The following is an 18,890-nucleotide window of genomic DNA, read 5'->3' as shown; positions in this document are numbered from 1 at the left end:
TGCGCTCAGTTTCACGTTCATTCAGATGTACAAAAGAATATGCGTGAGATTCGGCGTACGCAGTGTTTCATACATCTGAATTTTTTTTCTGCGTACGCACATTTACAGCTTTGTGCGTACGCAGTGTTTTAGTAAGATTTCCACGCAAGTCTTCGTACATGAGGCCCCTGAAGTTTATTAGTGGGGAAAACCTCTAGCTGTACAAATACCCTATTATTATTATTATTATTATTATTATTATTATTATTATTATTATTATTATTATTATTATTATTATTGCAGTCCTGACGTAGTGTGTGTGTATGTGTTTGTGCAGATATGTGTCACCAAGATGTCCACTCGCAGCTGCCAGGGATCAGACTCGGTCATCAAGCCCCTGGACACCATCCCTGAAGACAAGAAGGTGCGCGTGCAGCGAACGCAGAGCGGCTTCGAGGCCTTCGACAAACCTGCCAGTCAAGTGAAGCGCGTTCACTCCGAGAATAATGCCTGCATCAACGCCAAGAGCTCCTCGTCTGGCAAAGAGTCTCCCAAACTGCGCAGACACTCCAGCCCCAGCTCTGTGAGTCTCTCAACAACATTATACTACAGGCTAAAGAATTCCGCATTCTGATTGGCTGATGAGTGTTCTCAGGTGTTTGGTTATTATCAGAGAAAGGCACAGCTAAAGTAGTTCCGGCAGGTTTTGAGTGCATTACAGTTCCATATCATTCCGCTGAATGATTAGAGTTATTTCACAGATACAACAGTCAGAAATCACATGGGAACACAACAGAAGGAGGATGAGGAGATGTGGAGGACACTAGACCTGTATGTTGAGTTATGATAAAATAATGCACACCTGAGGTGAAACTGTCACTCCTCTTCACCACATCTTCACCTCAGGCATTTTAAATTTTTTAATAATTAATGGTACTGTTGTTAGTTCTTATGCTACGGGGCTTTGTTGAATGTTTGATTCTGATTGGCTGATGAGCATTCTGAGGTGTGCTGTTATTATCAGATAAACGAACAGGTAAAATAGTCATCAAACACAACACTTTAACAGTGTCTTTAGGTGTGGAAATCATAGTATAAGTGGAATAATTGATGATAAACGCTGAATTATTTGTACAGGGCTTGAAATTAACTTTTCTACTTGGTAGCACCGGTGCTTCAAATATTTAATGCAACTTCAAATATTTAGGAGCACCAAAAATAATTAAGGAGCACCAGAAAGATTGTAGGAGCACCATGCAAATTGTATTTTAAGGGATTTATTTTATTTGAAAACAACGTCAATTAGGACTTACAAAAACCAGAAACAACTATCTAACTAATGCTGAGATGACTTATTGATAGATGTGTGCAATAATTCCAAAATGCATGTCTAATAATTATAGAATATTAATGATGATGAAAATGACAATAATACTAACAATGAATACCATTTCTCATTATGATGCTGCCTTAAATGCGCTTGAATGTAAGTTATCTGCTATAAAAAGTTGGTTACTTTATGAAAAATACATGTATGGTTTGCATCAAACACAAATGAAGCATTGCAATAAGAAATATTTATTTTGCACTATTGTTTTTATATGCATGTCAATCTAATAAACAATATTTCTGCTACAAAACAAACAAAAGACTATAATAAATCATTCAATGTAAGGCTGAGAGCTGCAAAACAGTCATCAGTAACTAAAACTACTAACTAGCAAAATACATCTCAAGAAAGAACGGACAAAAGAAAGTAAGAAAAGTCTCACTTCTGCAACTCTTTAAAGGTTTTGTTTTGGGTTTGTGTCATTTTAAATGCTCGTTCTCGTTATGAGCTAATCTTCGTTTGTCTGTGTTTGTGGAAAGCAGGCGAGTCAGCCGACCCAATATATGAGCAGGCAGAGCAGGATTCTCGCGTTGATCCACCGGCGCAATATCGCTCTTTATTATGAGCCGCAGTTTCAGTGTAAACTCAGTAAAGGCGAGCTTCTTTGGCAATGATGTGTACTGTATTAGATTTTACATTTATAGCGGACATTTGCGCTACATAACACGCAGTGAATGCAACGCATCAAGATTCAGGCACCTTCTCTGAGAACAGACGATTGATCTCGGCTGGCAGATCAATATTCACCACATGTCATGATCGCTCTCGTCTGCGCCATTATTTTTATTATAACTTTAGGTGGGGTTTGCAAACCTCTGTACTTCTCACTCTTCAGCCTTTTGCATTTCCTGCGGTCACAAAAGCTCCCGGTCACCTGACAGCAGAAAGCCTTTAGTGATTGACAGCTGATATTAACCAATATAGCGGCAGGGAAGATCGATTTAGCACGTTTTTAGAAAAAACTCAAAACAGGTCGCACTACAACCATTATATGCAGTAGCACTAATGCTCCCAATATGTATATTGAGGTCGCATAGATTAAATTTCGGGTGCATAGGCGACCAAAATGGTTGCAATTTCGATCCCTGTAGTAAATAATGTATTGTGTCTGTATCACAACCTCAGGTGTGCATTATTTTCTAATAATTGAATGGCCTGTCGTCAATTATTCCATATGTAAATGAGGGGGCTGTGTCAAACGCTTGATTCTGATTGGCTGATGAGCATTCTGAGGTATACTGTTATTTTCAAATAAACTAACAGCTTAAATAGTCTTCAAACACAACACCTTAACAGTGTCTTTAGGTGTGGAAATCATAGTATTGTGTCTGTATCACAACCTCAGGTGTGCATTATTTTCTAATAATTGAATGAATAATCCGGGGTCGCCACAGTGGAATGAACCGTCAACTTAGCAGCGGATATCCTTCCAGCCGCAACACATCTCTGGGAAACATCCACACTTATTCACTCTCATACACTACGGACAATTTAGCCTACCCAATTCACCTGTACCGCATGTGTTTAGACTGTGGGGGAAACCGGAGCACCCGGAGGAAACCCACACGAACGCAGGGAGAACATGCAAACTCCACTCAGAAAACGCCAACTGAGCCAGCCGAGGCTCGAACTAGTGACCTTCCTGCTGTGAGGGGACAGCCCTACCTACTGCGCCACTGTGTCGCCCAATTGAATGACCTGTCGTCAATTATTCCATATGTAAATCAGGGGGCTGTGTTAAATGCTTGATTCTGATTGGCTGATGAGCATTCTGAGGTGTGGCATTATTTCAAATACAACATAAACGGACAGGCAAACAAATCAGATATAGGCAACAAATCGGAATTGGGCATCAAGACCTGACAGTGTAAACAGGGCTGAAGTGTGTGTGTGTGTGTGTGTGTGTGTGTGTGTGTGGTCACGTGATGTGTGTTTTCAGCAGTATAGTGCGGATGGAGATCTGTTCAGAAATACTAAGTGAAACGGCGGTGTAGATATTGATCGTTTAAATTCAAAAATGCCATTTTAAAACTAAGACGTATTTGTGTAAACGGGGTCTGAGTGTGTGTTTTTTATGAGCGGGTTGCTGCTGTCACGGGGGCGGGGCTGAGGATCGCGATGTTGGTCGGCTCAGCATCGTGATGTCTATCAGTCATCGGCGATGGACAATGGCATCGTCTGTCAACCCAACCCTATTGTACATATTCTATTGAGTTAATAATCAATTTAAAATACTAAATAATTATGCTTATTGTATTTATTACATTATGATTTTTTAAATGAATTAGGGATGTTTTAATTTTTCAATCAAATTTCTTCAATTCTATTTCTGCAGATTTTTATTTCAAAATATTGTTTTATTTTACACATTTTTAACTTTTCCTTTCTGACCCGCGGTGTTAAACTCAGACACACAACGTTTTGTGTAACTACGGTCCTATTGTAATTGAATGTATAAAGCGGAGCTGTTCTGAACGTGTGTGAGCCGAGGTGTGTTTGAGCTGTGAGGAGGAGCTGAAGGTAAAGCACGTTTGCCTGCTGATTCACACCAATGAAAAATGCATGAGTGTAAGTTCAGAGAGAAGCAGAGAGAGAGTGTGTGTGACCTCCTTCCCTGAACACCTGATGACACACACACACACACACACACACACACAACTTCGAATGTAGAAAATACACTGATCACAGACCTGTTCACCGCAGGGGCCCTCCTTCAGTCTGTGTGTGTATGAAAATGTGTGTGAGAGAGAGAGATTGTGTGTGTGTCTGAAAGAGTGTGTAAGAGAGAGAGAGAGTGCATGCATGTGTGTGTGAGTTTATTTTTATGTGTGTGTGTGTGTGTGTGTAACTGTGTGCATTTGTGCTTGTCTGTGAGCTTGATGATGCGTGTGTGTATCTGTGTGTGCTTGTGTTTGTGTGTATGTGTCTGAAAGTGTATGTGTGTGAGAGAGCGAGTGTGTGTCTGAAAGTTTGTATGAGAGAGTGTGTGTGTGGGTTTATTTTTGCGTGTGTGTGTGTGTGTGAAAGTGAGAGTGTGAGTGTCTGGAAGTGTGTGTGTGTGTGTGTGTATGTGAGTTTATTTTTATGTGTGTGGACGTGTATCTGTGTGCTTGAGAATGGGTGTGTATCTGTGCATGTGTGTGTGTACATTTCTGGATGTGTGTGTGTGAATTTGTGTGTGTGTGTGTGTGTGTATGCATGGGTGTGTGCGTGTCTTTGCGTATGTGTGTGTTTTATTTTGCCTGTGTGAAGGTGTGTGCAGCTCCACGTTTGTGTGTCTGTGCATGTGTGTGAGAGTGTGTGTGTATGTGTCTGTTTGCGTTTGTGTTTATATGAGTGTATATGTGAGGGTGTTTTATTTTGTGTGTGTGTGTGTGTTTGTGATCTTGTGAATGTGTGTGTGTGACTATTTTTATGTGTTTGTGTGAGTGTGTCTGTGTATATTTGTTTTCGTCTGTGTGAGGATGTGTGTGTGTCTGTCTGATGGTGTGTGTGAGTGCGACTGTGCATGTGAGTTTTTGTGTGTGTGTGTGTGTGTGTGGTTCCCAGTATGTAAGTGTGTGTGTGTGTGTGTCTGTGATTGAGTGAGTGAGTGAGTGTCTGTATGTGTGTACAATCAAGTGTGAGTGTGTGTGTGTGTGCGTGTTCTCTGCAGGCTCCTAGCTCCAGCATAGAGTGTGTGTTCAGGTAATGTCTGTGTGTGTCTCTTAGAAACGCCTGGTGTCTGGTGTTGTTAAAGCTGCAGGGTTTGCGGTTACACACTTCTCTTATCCGGCATGAGTCCGCTAATCTTTCACAGTAATCGCAGAAAGAGACTCGCTGTCAGGATGCAGAAACGCTGCTCTTCTAAAACACACACGCACGCACGCACGCACGCACACACACATCTTTGAGTTGCATTCATTTGAATATAACAGTGTTCATTCGGCAGCTGGAAATCCTGGAAAGTGTTTTCAAGGTCTTATATTTGGAGAAAGTGCTTGAAAAGGTCTTTATTTTCCTTTTATCTTACTAAATCGGTAGTAATAGTCAACTAATCAAAGCGACACGGTGACTCAGTGGCTAGCACTGGGGCCTCACAGCAAGAAGGTCACTGGTTTGAGTCCCGGCTGGGTCAGTTGATGTTACTGTGTGGAGTTTCAGAAATAACATCACGCATTCACAACAACCACTGCTCACAGACACATTGCAGCCTGCACACTGAGCTCAACACTCAGCACTCAACAATAATCTTCAAGATTCTCAGCAGCCAGAATCTCCAGAGCCACAGCTTCTGTCACCAGACACGCTCTCATTTACTCCTTCCACACATACAGACCTTTCCGGATAATTACCGGCAATTTCCCGAAAAGTCCAGTATATGTGAACAAGCCCAGTAAATACCAGTACATTCGTTCCATCATTTTCCGGAAAGAGTAGTTGTAACATCACCGCTAATTTTCCGGAATGCTGAAGGAAGGTTGCTGGAAAGAGCGCGTTCACGTCTAGAACACGCTGACGTGAGACGTCTACTCGAGCCAATCAGAACAGTCAGACGCACGGTTTATAAAAATAAAAGCCTTTGAATATTTTTCCAGACACACTTACCAGCTAGATGTTAGTCTGATCACATTTTTATGTTCCTTCTTAATGCCAACTGTGTAAATAATTATCAATAAGATGAATATGATAAGGGCGACGCAGTGTCGCAGTGGGTAGCACGTTCGCCTCACAGCAAGAACGTCGCTGGGTCGCTGGTTCGAACCTCGGCTCAGTTGGCATTTCTGTGTGGAGTTTGCATGTTCTCCCTGTGTTCGCGTGGGTTTCCTCCGGGTGCTCCGGTTCTCCCCACAGTCCAAACACATGTGGTACAGGTGAATTGGGTAGGCTAAACTGTCCGTAGTGTAAGAGTGTGTGTGTGTGTGTGTGTGAATGAGTGTGTGTGGATGTTTCTCAGAGATGGGTTGTGGCTGGAAGGGCATCCGCTGCGTGAAAAATAGCTGGATAAGTTGGTGGTTCATTCCACTGTGGCGACCCCAGATTAATAAAGGGACTACGCCGACAAGAAAATGAATGAATGAATGCATATGATAAGCCGCTGTTTGTTTACCTGCACACCTACTTGTTAATACCTGTTTATCTGCTCTGCTTCCTTCAGTTGCTTGACGCATCTCGTGTGCCCGTGAAGCAGCCTGTGACGCACACTAGGGCTGCTCGATTATGGGGAAAAATCATAATCACGATTATTTTGGTCATAATTGTAGTCATGATTATTCAAAACGATTATCAGTTGAAGTCAAAATTATTCGCCCTGCTGTGAATTTATTTTTAAATATAGATATTTCCCAAATTATGTTTAACTGAGGAATTGCTCACAGTATTTCCTGTAATGTTTTTTTCTTCTTTCTTTTTCTTATTTGTTTTATTTCAGCTTGAATAAAAGCAGGTTTAAATATTTTGAAACCTATTTTAATAGCTCGATATTATTAGCCCCTTTAAGCAATATATATGTTTGATTGTCTGCATAAGAAACTACTGTTATACAATGACTTGCCTAAAAGAAATCAGTTATTAGAAATGAGTTATTAAATCTGTCATGTTTAAACTGCGCTTTAAGCATCTTCACCGTAAGAAAAAACACTTTAGCTACAGCAGTCCTTCAGTCAAGAGCAGTGAGGGATTTTCTCCTTTTTTTGTTTCAAGTTTCTGCGCATTTCACTTTGTGGCCCTGATTTGACAAGGGGGCGGAGTCAATGGAACTGCCTCTATTTAAGCAACGTCATCACCTGGAGACACCGAATCACTGAGGTAGTCTTACTGCCCAGTAGGTCAGCAAATCAAAATGAGCACTGCAATCGACTGGACGGGTTTTGTAAAGGCAATGCTATAAAAAAATGTTTTGCAAAAAAATAGTTTTTATTTTATTTTTTATTGTAAATATTTGTAAATACAGTTTTTTTGCACTGCTTGTTTTTTTCTTCTTTTTTTGCACTTTCCATTTTAATTGACAAAGCTTAATTTTCCCTTTGCAGTTTTTTTTATTTTTAATAGCAAAATTAAGTTTAGCAAAAATAATTTTTTTTCTTAAATTTATTTTCGGTTTGCGATTTTTGAAAATTTGCATTTATTTATTTTTTTTGCTCACTACTTTATTTTTCTTTGCAAAACTTTATTTTATTTTGCACGTATATATGGCCCTAGATTGACCCCATAGATGCCTGATAACAGAACAGTGCTGCGCCTCAATGTGTGTACTGTCCACTAGGGCTGCTCGATTATGGGAAAATCATAATCACGATTATTCAAAATGATTGTCAGTTAAAGTCAAAATCATTCGCCCTCTTGTGAATATTTTTTATATAAAAATATGTCCCAAATGATGTTTAACAGAGCAATTGTTCGCAGTATTCCCTATAATATTTTTTCTTCTGGAGAAAGTCTTATTTGTTTTATTTCGGCTAGAATAAAAGCAGGTTTAAATATTTTGAAACCTATTTTAATAGCTCAATATTATTAGCCCCTTTAAGCAATATATATTCTTGATTGTCTGCAGAACAAACCACTGTTATACAATGACTTGCCTAATTACCCTAGTTAGGCCTTTAACTGTCACTTTAAGCTGAATACTACTGTAGTATCTTGAAAAATATCTAGTAAAATATAATGTACTGTCATCATAGCAAAGATAAAAGAAATCAGTTATTAGAAATGAGTTATTAAATCTGTCATGTTTAAACTGTGCTTTAAGCATCTTCACTGTAAGAAAAAACACTTTAACTACAGCAGTCCTTCAGTCAAGAGCAGTGAGGGGTTTTCTCCTTTTGTTGTTTGATTAATGATAAAAACAAGCGGCAGCAGGGATATTGCGCACTGTCACTTTAAGAATAGTGCGGCTCTGATATGGTTTCTCTTTCACAGGTCTTTTGATTCTCAACTTGTTTGTTTATTAAGGAGGGTTGATATGAATAATCACTAAACACCGCGTGCTGACACAAATGTGCATTTGACCATTAAAGCGCTCACATTAAGATTATATGTATGTGCTCTGCTCGTCTCCGAGCCTGTCCGAGCCTAAGCGCGGCGCACTCACACACAACAGCATATGCTCTTTCGGGCTTTTAAAAATATGAATGATTCAAACGTAAATCAATGAATGATGTGCATCCTTTGCTGCAGACGTTACATTACAGCACATGCTTTTAGTCATTTTCATGTGGAACTGAGCTTTGCAGAGCAACAAATGTGTACAACTGGAAAGGGGGCGGTGTATGATGGAATAATCGTTTATCTCGATTAATGATTTTCATAATCGTTAAAAGCCAAAATCGAAATCGAAACCAGATTTTTGATTAATTGCACAGCCCTAGCACACACACATATGATGTACATCTCGACATGCGAAAGAGCTCCTCTATATTTTCATTGAAGCTGTTCACAATTCTGATCCATCCACAGAGTTTGTCATGAGGTCAAATGTTTACAAATACAAGCGCCACCGTTTAGAGCTTATTTCTGATTAATGATGTCAGAATTTACTGCAATTTTGGAATGGATATATGAATGGTCTTTTCCGGAAAATTTCCGTAACGTCCTCGCCTGTGTGAACAGCACTTTCTTGAATTTACTGATAAAGTCGTTCAGGAAATTTTTACCTTGCTCTCTTAAACTTTGCAAAAAAGATGGAAGAACTGGGATTTGCTGGAACTAAACTTTCACACTCCCTTGCTGCAAGCCCCCAGTTATCAACCAAGAAGCAGCTAGCTCCACAACTACCCCTAAACCAACCGGAAGAGCCCTCCGACTCTTGCCACACCGGGCCCAAACAACGCTCCATCTTCAGCTGGTGAACACAACAGCTCTCAGCGATGCGTGTCGTGGGCCTGCTTAGATGACAGTGTCTTTATCAAATGTTTACAGAACAAGCAGGAACCCAGTGTATCCGCTGTGTAAAACATATGCTGGAATAGTTGGTGGTTCATTCCGCTGTGGTGTGACCCCTGATAAATAGGCTGTAGGAATATGAATGAATGAGTTAACAAATAAAATCATTTTTATTTATTTAGGTTTTGCTTAATTCTGCATGAAATGAAGACTCTGGAGTCTGGAGCGCTTGTGCCTGTGGCATAATCTAATTTTGAGCTTTTAACTTTACTCTTGTGCGCTGTTGGGTCGTTTTCATCCACTCTGGGCTGATTTTGAGACTTAATTTGGCCTCAATTGTCTCTGTGTTTCAGCAAATGAAATAATTTTTGCTGGTAAGACTTATTCTGACACATATTTAATGAAAGAAAATATAAAAAAACTCAACAATACACTGTGGACAAATTTATTGCCTTTCATTATGTTGGTGCTGTTTTTGCCCGATTGACTTCCATTATAATCACATTTATTGATTGCAAAGCCATGACAGCATATAGTCATGGGCTGCGTCTGAAACCGCCTACTACTCAGTAGGTACTGCATTTGAATGTAAATGTACTACTTGGCCGTTAGAAAAGTGCGTTCTATACAGTATGAATGTGAAAAGTATGAATGGAATTCGGACGTACTACATCTGCCATTTTTTCATGGTCACGTGACCTACCTGCGTCAGTTGCGTCGCCTCACTTCCATTCATGAATTCTCTTGCGGGGCATTATGGGATAGCGCAGCGTGCATGGGATGCGCACTTCAGAATCTCGCCGGAAGTAGTAAGTCATCCGGGTACACGGAAAAAAAATATTTAAAGATGATTCCTTGGATTTACTCATTTTTTTTACATTAAGTGGTTGTAAACAATTTATTTGTGTTGAATTTAAACAAACAAATTAAGTTGAACATTAATAAACTTAATTTGTTTGTTTAAATTCAGCACAAATAAATTGTTTGCAACAGCTCTGCATGCAACACTTTTTTCAGTGTTCTCGCCTACTGATTTTCGAATTCTATGAATTCGGACACTACTCGGCTCGCATACTGATTTTAGCGTACTATATAGTATGGAAGTATGCGGTTTCGGACGCAGCCATGCATTCTTGAATGTTGCCGGTTTTCCCTGTTGGGAAGAGGTCAAATGTGTCATTTTTAATATGATAATGTTTGATCTCCTTTTGACACTCATTCTTCTTTAACACTGGGAAAGCGCTACAGCTTTTGCTCATTCGCTTGTTTCCCCAAATAAGCTCTAGATGTGAGATTATGTGTCAGAAAAAGGCAGAAACCGAAGCAGATCCTCTGAGATCAAGCGTTTGCAGAATAGCTGATGATCTGACCTTCTGCTCTCGCTCACTGAGCTCTGGACACAGCGTGACAATTATTACAATGCATGTTGTAGTGGAAAGGACTTTGATTTTAACTTCTGACTTCATTTTTTATTTAAAGCGGAGCTATTATGTAAAAATTACTTTTATAACGTTGTGTGTCAGCAGTGTGTGAATATCTCCAGCCTCTGATGGTTAACATGTATTAATTGTGTTTTTTCTAATGAGACTTGATCAAGGAAGGACTTTGATTGACATTCTCCCTTTGTACGTGCCATCAGAGGGGGAAATCCCCACCCACTAGTGACCTTCTCTCCATCTCATTAGCATAAGCAGCACCCCTGAGTGAGAAGCAGCCGTCTGTCAGTTAGCCATTAGAGTGTTTGAGCTGCTGAAGATAATGTCAGCATAGACTAAGAGGATTATAGATGTTTTTTTAAATAAATATTTTATCTTATATTTTTGTATTTAATATTTAATATTATTTTTATATTGAATTTTATCTTTTATATTTTATTTTATAATTTTTTTTATATTATATTTTATTTTTTTAATTAATTTTATTACATTTAGATTTTTTACTTTTTATTTTATATTATTTTTCTATTTCATTTTATTTTAATTAATTAATTAATTAATTTTATTTTATTTTACTATTTCAATTTAATTATTATTTTTTATTTAATTTAATTTAATATTTTTGTTTTATTTTATTGTATTTATTTTATTTTGTTTTATTTTATAATTTTCTTTCTATTGTATTTTATTTAATTCTTTATTTTATTTTACTATATTTTAGTTTATATTTATTTTTTTATTACATTTTTGTTTTATTTAAAATAAATTAATTTAATTTAATTTAATTTTTCATTCGCCAGACCATTTTATCCACAGTGATCAGGGGTCACCAAAGCTGGTCCTGGAGGTCCAGTGTCCTGCAGATTATAGCTCCAACCCTAATCAAACCCAAATCCGTCTTTCGGATGAGACGTTAAACCGAGGTCCTGACTCCCTGTGGTCATTAAAAATCCCATGGCACTTCTCGTGAAAGAGCAGGGGTGTAACCCCGGTGTCCTGGCAAAAGTCCCTCTATCGGCCCTTACGATCATGGCCTCCCAATCATCCCCATCCACCAAATTGGCTCTATCAATGTTTCTCCACTTCACCAATAGCTGGTGTGTGGTGAGCGCACTGGCACCATTGTCCTGTGGCTGCTGTCGCATCATCCAAGTGGATGCTGCACACTGGTGGTGGTGTGGAGAGACCCCCCCTCATGATTGTAAAGCGCTTTGGGTGTATGGCCATACACAATAAATGCGCTATATAAATACACATTACATTACAAAAACACCTGAACAAGCTAATCAAGGTCTTATAGGTATACTTGAAACACTCACGCAGGTGTGTTGAGACAAGTTAGAGCTAAACCTTGCAGGGACACGGGCCCTCCATGACCGAGATTGGTGTCCCCTGCTCTAGATAACTACTAGAGTCTAGACCAGGAGTGCCCGAACTCAGTCCTGGAGGGCCGATATCCTGCATAGTTTAGCTCCAACTTCCTTCAACACACCTCCCTGGAACTTTTTGTATACCTAGAAAGAGCTCAATTGGCTGCTTCAGGTGTGTTTAATTGGGGCTGGAACTAAAATATACAGGACACCGGCCCTCCAGGACCAAGTTTGGAGACCTCTGGTCTAGACTGTTGTTTCTGTTCTGGGATCCTTCAGAGCAGGGGTGCCCAAACTCGGTCCTGGAGGGCCGGTGTCCTGCAAACTTTTTTAGTCCCAACCCCAATCAGACACACCTGGGGTAAGTAATCATTTATGCTTTCTAGAAACATCCGTGCAGGTGTGTTGAGGTAAGTTTGGGTTGAAATCTGCCGGACACTGGCCCTCCAGAACCGAGTTTGGACTTCCCTGCTTTAGAGTGTTTAAAGCTGCACTTAATCTGAAGTACTGTAGAAATTCTACATATTTTCATCATGTATTTTCCACTTCAGAAGAAATAAACACGTCAGGTGGCAATGAAGGAGAGTAAATAAGCAGGAAAGTTAAATTCTGTAAGTGGACTGATCGTTTAATCTTTGTTTTTCAGCCCACAAGCCCAAAGTTTGGCAAAGCGGATTCATACGAGAAGCTGGAGAAACTGGGAGAAGGATCCTACGCCACTGTTTACAAAGGGAAGAGCAAGTGAGTGTGTTTGATTTATACACATGCCTACTGACTTTATCATGGCACAACAGTACAGAAATGTTGATCACTCTTTACAATACGGTTTCATTAATGTTCTTTACAATTTTTTTATGATATAAAATTCATTAGTTCTATCTAATCTATTTATTTGTTTGCTGAAAATATTTTATTATTTTATTTATTTTTTGTTTTGTTTTATTTGTAGTTTTTTATTTTGTATTTTATTTTATTGCTTTTTTGCATTTTATTGCTTTTGTTTTCTTGATTTGTTTTGTTGCATTTTATTGCATATTATTTTATTTTGTTTTGTTTTGCTTTGCTTATCGTTATTTATTTTTATTTTATTTATTCTATTGCTTTTATTGCATTTTATGGCTTTGTTTTTTGTCTTGTTGCATTTTATTGTCTTTTATTTTGTCTTTTGTTTTATTTATTTTTATTTAATTTTTTATTGCTTTTTATTGCATTGCATTTTGTTTCATTTTGTTTCATTTTGTTTTATTGTTTTATTTAATTTTATTGCTTTTTAAATTTATTTATTTATTTTTTATTAATTTTTATTTAATTTAATTTTATTGCTTTTTATTGCATTTTATTTGATTATATTTTACTTTATTCACTCAATTTTGTGCATTTATCAGACATTTTGTTAAGTAATATAAAATGTTAAGATAAAATTATTAACAGAAAGCCCCAGCTTCTCAACTGGAGCATGAAATCATGTGTTCCCTTCATAAATGAAAGCGTGTAAAATCAAATCTGTGTTGGTGTGAAATGAATTGAGCGTCAATGTGTGTGTTTGACAGTAATGATGCTGTGTGTGTGTGTGTGTGTGTGTGTGTGTGTGTGTGTGTGTGTGTGTGTGTGTGTGTGTGTGTTTTTGTGTGTGTGTGTGTGTGTGTGTGAGTTGATTTATTAAAGCTCTTGACCTCTGCGTTTAGATTCACTCCACTGCCTTTAAATTGCATCTCATTGACTTCCAGTCTGCAGTAAATCACACGTGACTCTGTTTATTGTCTTTAACATCTTCCTGCACTCAAATGATCTCTGCATTTTATTACTAAATGCATGAATCCACCTCCGAAAAAACTCATCAGTTCCTTTGATTAAACACCATTTAAAAACAGAGACTTGTAACTTGCACTGGATAAAATCTCATCCCATATCCTAAATGCTCCACTTTATTCCCTTATTCAGTTTTCTGTTTTAATAAAGTATATCTAGATTTGATTATACTGTTTTAATTAAACTTTAATAAAAACAATAATGATGAAATGTCTGATTGTTTTAGTTATTAAAGCTATTTCATAAAACTCATTAACCAGACCCTATGAATTATTTTATTTCTCCAAATTCCATTTTTCTATATTTTGTTTTATTTTGTTAAACTGTATTTGTTCGTCTATTTTGTATCCCTAAAATATTTAATTATATTTTGATTTTTTTTATGATTATATTTTATTATGACTGTACTTTATAGTGATTTTTTATTTTAACATTTACGTTGACTTTTTATTTCAATTTATTTTATTATGACTTTAATTTATTTTCCTTTATTTAATACAATTTTATTTTTATTTTATAACATTTTTTCCTGTAATTTTATTTTATTTATTATATTTTAATTATATGTTCTAGATATACTAGATTAAATCTTTCTGAGGGGTGTGTTAAAGCCAGTTGGAGCTAAACTCAGCAGGACACCGGCCCTTCTGGACTGAGATTGGACACCACTGAACTAAACTATTTATTTGTTTTTCTGTTTTGTATCCCTAAAAATATTTTATATAATTGTGATTTATTGTATTGTATTTTATTTTATTTTGATGTGATTTTTGTATTTTTGTTGTGATTTTATTTTATTGAGACTGTAATTTAGTGTGATTTATTTAATTTAATATTTAATTTTACTTTTGCTTTTATTTTATTCTATTGAATTTTATCATGGCTTTAATATATTTTACTTTATTTAATAATTATTTTTTCTGTTTCTGATTGAATTTTTTGTGATTGATTGTGTTTTATTGTGATTTAATTTTTGTAATCGTGTTTTATTTTAATTTACTGTGTTTATCGTGATTTATTGTATTTTATTGTAATTTTTTATTTTATTTTGTTATTTTATTTTTTGTGATTGTTTTTTTTGATATACTATTTTATTATGATTTGTATTGTAATTTTTTATATTGGTATGATTTTATTTTATAGTCATTACTTTTATTTTTTACTATGATTGAATTTTTTGTGATTGTTTATTTTGATTTACTCTATTTTATTGTGATTTTATTTTTATTTGTTTTATTTTATTGTGACTGTATTTATTTAGATTTATTGTGATTTATTATAATTTATAATAATTTATTGTATTATATTGTTATGATTTTGTGATTTGAATTTGTTGATTTACTGTATTTTATTGTGATTTGTTTTATTTCATTGTGATTTATTTATTTTTTGTGATTTTACTTTATTTTATTTTCACACAATTTTATGCGCTTGATTCACTTTTATCCAGACATTTTCAAGTGACTTACAGAAAATGTCAACGCATGCATTATTATCAGTTCATGTGTTTCCTGGGAATTAAGCCTTTGCAGTCAGTCTGTTCTCTTATCGCCAGGGGTCCAATAGACTTTTACTGTGGTATTTCCTAAGGATCACTGCTGTACCAGAGATCAGTTTAAGCTAAAAAGTGTGTTTCTCTGTGTCTTCAGGGTGAACGGGAAACTGGTTGCTCTGAAAGTGATTCGTCTGCAGGAGGAAGAAGGAACACCATTTACAGCCATCAGAGAAGGTAAAGCTAAATGCAAAATGTTTTGTTTCTGGTTAATAATCAGCATAATTTACAGTTACAACCCTCCTGTAAATTTGTTTCTTTCTCAATTATTTCCCAAATGATGTCGAACAGATTCAGGAATTTTTCACAGTATTTCCTATAATATTTGTTCTTCTGGAGAAAGTCTTATTTGTTTCATTTCGGCTAAAACAAAAGCAGTTTTTAATTGTTTTAAACCCATTATTATTATTCGCCCCCTTAAACAATATCATTCAGGTAGGCTAATAAATCAGACTTTGACTGTACATGTATATCGGCCTCTGAAATTGCTAACGGTGAAAGTGATGCGTGTGTGTGTGTGTGTGTGTGTGCAGCGTCTCTGCTGAAAGGACTGAAGCATGCCAACATTGTGCTGCTACACGACATCATTCACACGAAAGAAACCCTCACGCTGGTGTTCGAGTATGTGGTGAGTATCGGAATAATCATTTATAGATTATAGTTTACGATAACTTTACCTCTTTATTTAAACTTTTAAAATTTTTTTTATAACTTTACTCTTTATTTTTTTTTATAATCAGACTTGATAAACAGTCTGCAGAAACACTTTGATTGACATTCTCCCTTTGTACGTGTCATCAGAGGGGGAAAGCCCCGCCCACTAGTGCCCATCTCTCCCCCATTAGCATAAACAGCAGTCCTGAGTGAGAAGCAGCCGTCTGTCCATTAGCCATTAGAGTGTTTGAGCTGCTGAAGATAATGTCAGCATAGACTGAGGATTATAGATATGGGGTTTTATTTTATTTTCATGAAATTTTATAATTTTATAATTTTTTTTACCTTTTATTGCATTGCTTTTAATTATATTTATTGATTGCATTTTATTAACTTTATTATATTTTATTGCATTTTTTATTTTATTTTTTTGCACTTTATTGTATTGCATTTGATTAAATTGAATTTTATTGCATTTCATTTTATTCCATTCTATTTTAATTTAATGCATTTTAATGGATTTTTTGTATTTTATTTTATCTATTTTATTGCATTTGGTTTGAAAAATTTATTGCATTTTATTTTGTTTTTTTATTTTGTACTTTTAATAGTTAATTGTATTTATTTTTTGCACAATATATAGAATTCAATACTGAACACTATATGGTTTCAGCATCGATATCACAATGTGCATATCCGCAATAATCACATCGCAGCATATGTAATCACTGCATTTAAATGGAATTTATATGATTTATGCAAAAAAACATTTCTTACTTCAAATTTTTGTCTTGTTTCTTGCCTAAATATCTACATTTCAAAGCAAAAACAAGATTATTTCACTTCCCCCACTGGCAGAATATATGGTTTCAGCATCGATATCACAATGTGCGCATCTGCAATAATCACATCGCAACATATGCAATGAGTCTGAATTCTAGTCGAGCAGGAGCTACATAATTGTATTTAATCGCTGTATTTATATGGAATTTATATTTTTAATGCAAATAAACATTTCTTACTTAGAATTCTTGTCTTGCTTCTAGCCCAAATATCTACATTTCAAAGCAAAAACAAGATTATTTGACTTTCCCCACTGGCAAATTATTTCTGTAAAACAAGCAAAATCTCTTATTTTTCTGACAGTGAAAACTAAACAATACTTTTTACTTGTGATTTAATTCAATAGCATTTTATTGCATTTATTAAATATACTTTTATTGCGTTTTTATTTTATTTTATTTTATTTAAATTTTATTGTATTTTATTTTTTTGCATTTTTTGTGTTATTTATTTTTTAGTTTTTCATTTTATTTCATCCCATTTGGTTTAATTTTATAGCATTTTTATTCCATTTTATTGGATTTTATTTTATGCTTCTGTGTTTACTTAACGCTCACTTTTAATACTTAACTGTAGTTAGTTTTTTTGCACAATATATAGAGTTTGTGTCTTGTTTCTAGCCCAAATATTTACATTTCAAAGCAAAAACAAGACTATTTGACTTCCCCCCCACTGGCAGATCATTTCCTTAAAACAAGCAAAATCACTTATTTTTCTGATGATGAAAACTAAACAATATTTTTACTTGGGGTTTAATTTAATTTAGAATTGTATTGCATTGAATTTAATTAAATGTATTTTTATTGCAATTTATTTGGTTTTATTCCATTTTATTTTATTTAACTTTATTGCATTTTATGTATTTTATTTTATTAAATTTATTTTATTGCATGTTTTTTTGCATTTTTTTTAAATTTTATTGCATTGCATTTGGTTTAATTTAATTGTATTGCACTTTATTTCATTTTATTGCATTTTATTTTATGCTTCTGCATAAAAAATATCACTTTTAATACTTAAATGTAATTAGATTTTTTTTGCGCAGTTTACAGAATTTTTTTGTTTTTTACCCAAACTCTCTACAGTTCAAAGCAAAAACAAGATTGTTTCACTTCCCCCAGTGTCAGATCTTTTCCATAAAACAAGCAAAACCTCTTTATTTTTTCTGATGATGAAAACTAAACAATATTTTTATGATAGTTTAAATATTTTTAATAATATTTGAACCCTAAACAAGATAAAACAAAGTGAGAAAAGCATGTTTTTTTGCATTGGGATTATTCAAGATCTGTACCCGAATACTGTTACGACTCCCCAGATCTTCTAAAACTGTATTCATATTGTAATATTTATTGCAGTAAAATAAAACTTTGCAATATAAGATGTTTCCAATATGGTGCATTTATTATTAATACTTCATTATATTTCTATCTTCACGCTTTCTCGTGTGTTTAGTTTAGGTTTGAACTCTGAGAGATCAGCATCACAGAGGTTTTGCTCTCAATCCCCGATTAGCCTCATTATATTTTGCTCATGTGCTTTTCTTCCTCTGATACTCCTGCGTCCTCTAGCCTCAGCTAAACAGTATTTCTCCTCCGCGATCTACATGCTCTCACTAAATTGGATGGGTGTGAAATTGCGCCGCAGGTCTGATTTATTCATGAGCGCTAAACCAACACGTCGGGTGTCAAAGAAAACAATCAAAACATGAAGATTGGACAGCGGCTCTGCTATTGATAGCTGTGGTCCGTTGAGAGTCGTGATGTGTAGCGTAGATATTAATCTGAGACCACCGCTGCGATCTCATCTCAGAAAATACACTCCGGCCACATTATAACAAACAGAGGCTTTCGCACCCAGGAAATCAATTGATTTTGCATGGCGAGCGCTTAATAATGATTGACGGCGACGGACAGGCGTATCTGAGGGGGAGACTGCATTATTCATGAGAGGAAAAGACGGTTATCTGCGGGTGTTTGCTAATGTCAGCGCCACTT

General features: G+C 35.8%; 1 protein-coding gene and 1 long non-coding RNA gene across 9 annotated transcripts in view; one reads left to right on the top strand and one right to left on the bottom strand.

Annotated features, from left to right (window-relative positions):
- cdk14 (cyclin dependent kinase 14) overlaps positions 1 to 18,890 on the top strand; it is a 225,176-nt gene that overhangs the window by 74,655 nt on the left and 131,631 nt on the right. For all 8 annotated transcript variants that reach the window (XM_073925266.1, XM_068214006.2, XM_068214005.2 and 5 more), the window contains 4 exon segments: positions 317 to 562; positions 12,682 to 12,776; positions 15,494 to 15,573; positions 15,930 to 16,024. In XM_073925266.1, the coding sequence (XP_073781367.1) occupies positions 317 to 562; positions 12,682 to 12,776; positions 15,494 to 15,573; positions 15,930 to 16,024 (516 nt within the window).
- Positions 1 to 18,890, bottom strand: part of LOC141378097 (uncharacterized) — a 61,256-nt gene that overhangs the window by 33,105 nt on the left and 9,261 nt on the right. The gene's annotated exons all lie outside the window — the stretch shown is intronic.

The sequence above is a fragment of the Danio rerio genome, chromosome 16, assembly GCF_049306965.1.
Source record: "Danio rerio strain Tuebingen ecotype United States chromosome 16, GRCz12tu, whole genome shotgun sequence".
NCBI classification, from domain to species: domain Eukaryota; kingdom Metazoa; phylum Chordata; class Actinopteri; order Cypriniformes; family Danionidae; genus Danio; species Danio rerio.
This window is presented reverse-complemented; position numbering and strand designations above follow the sequence as displayed.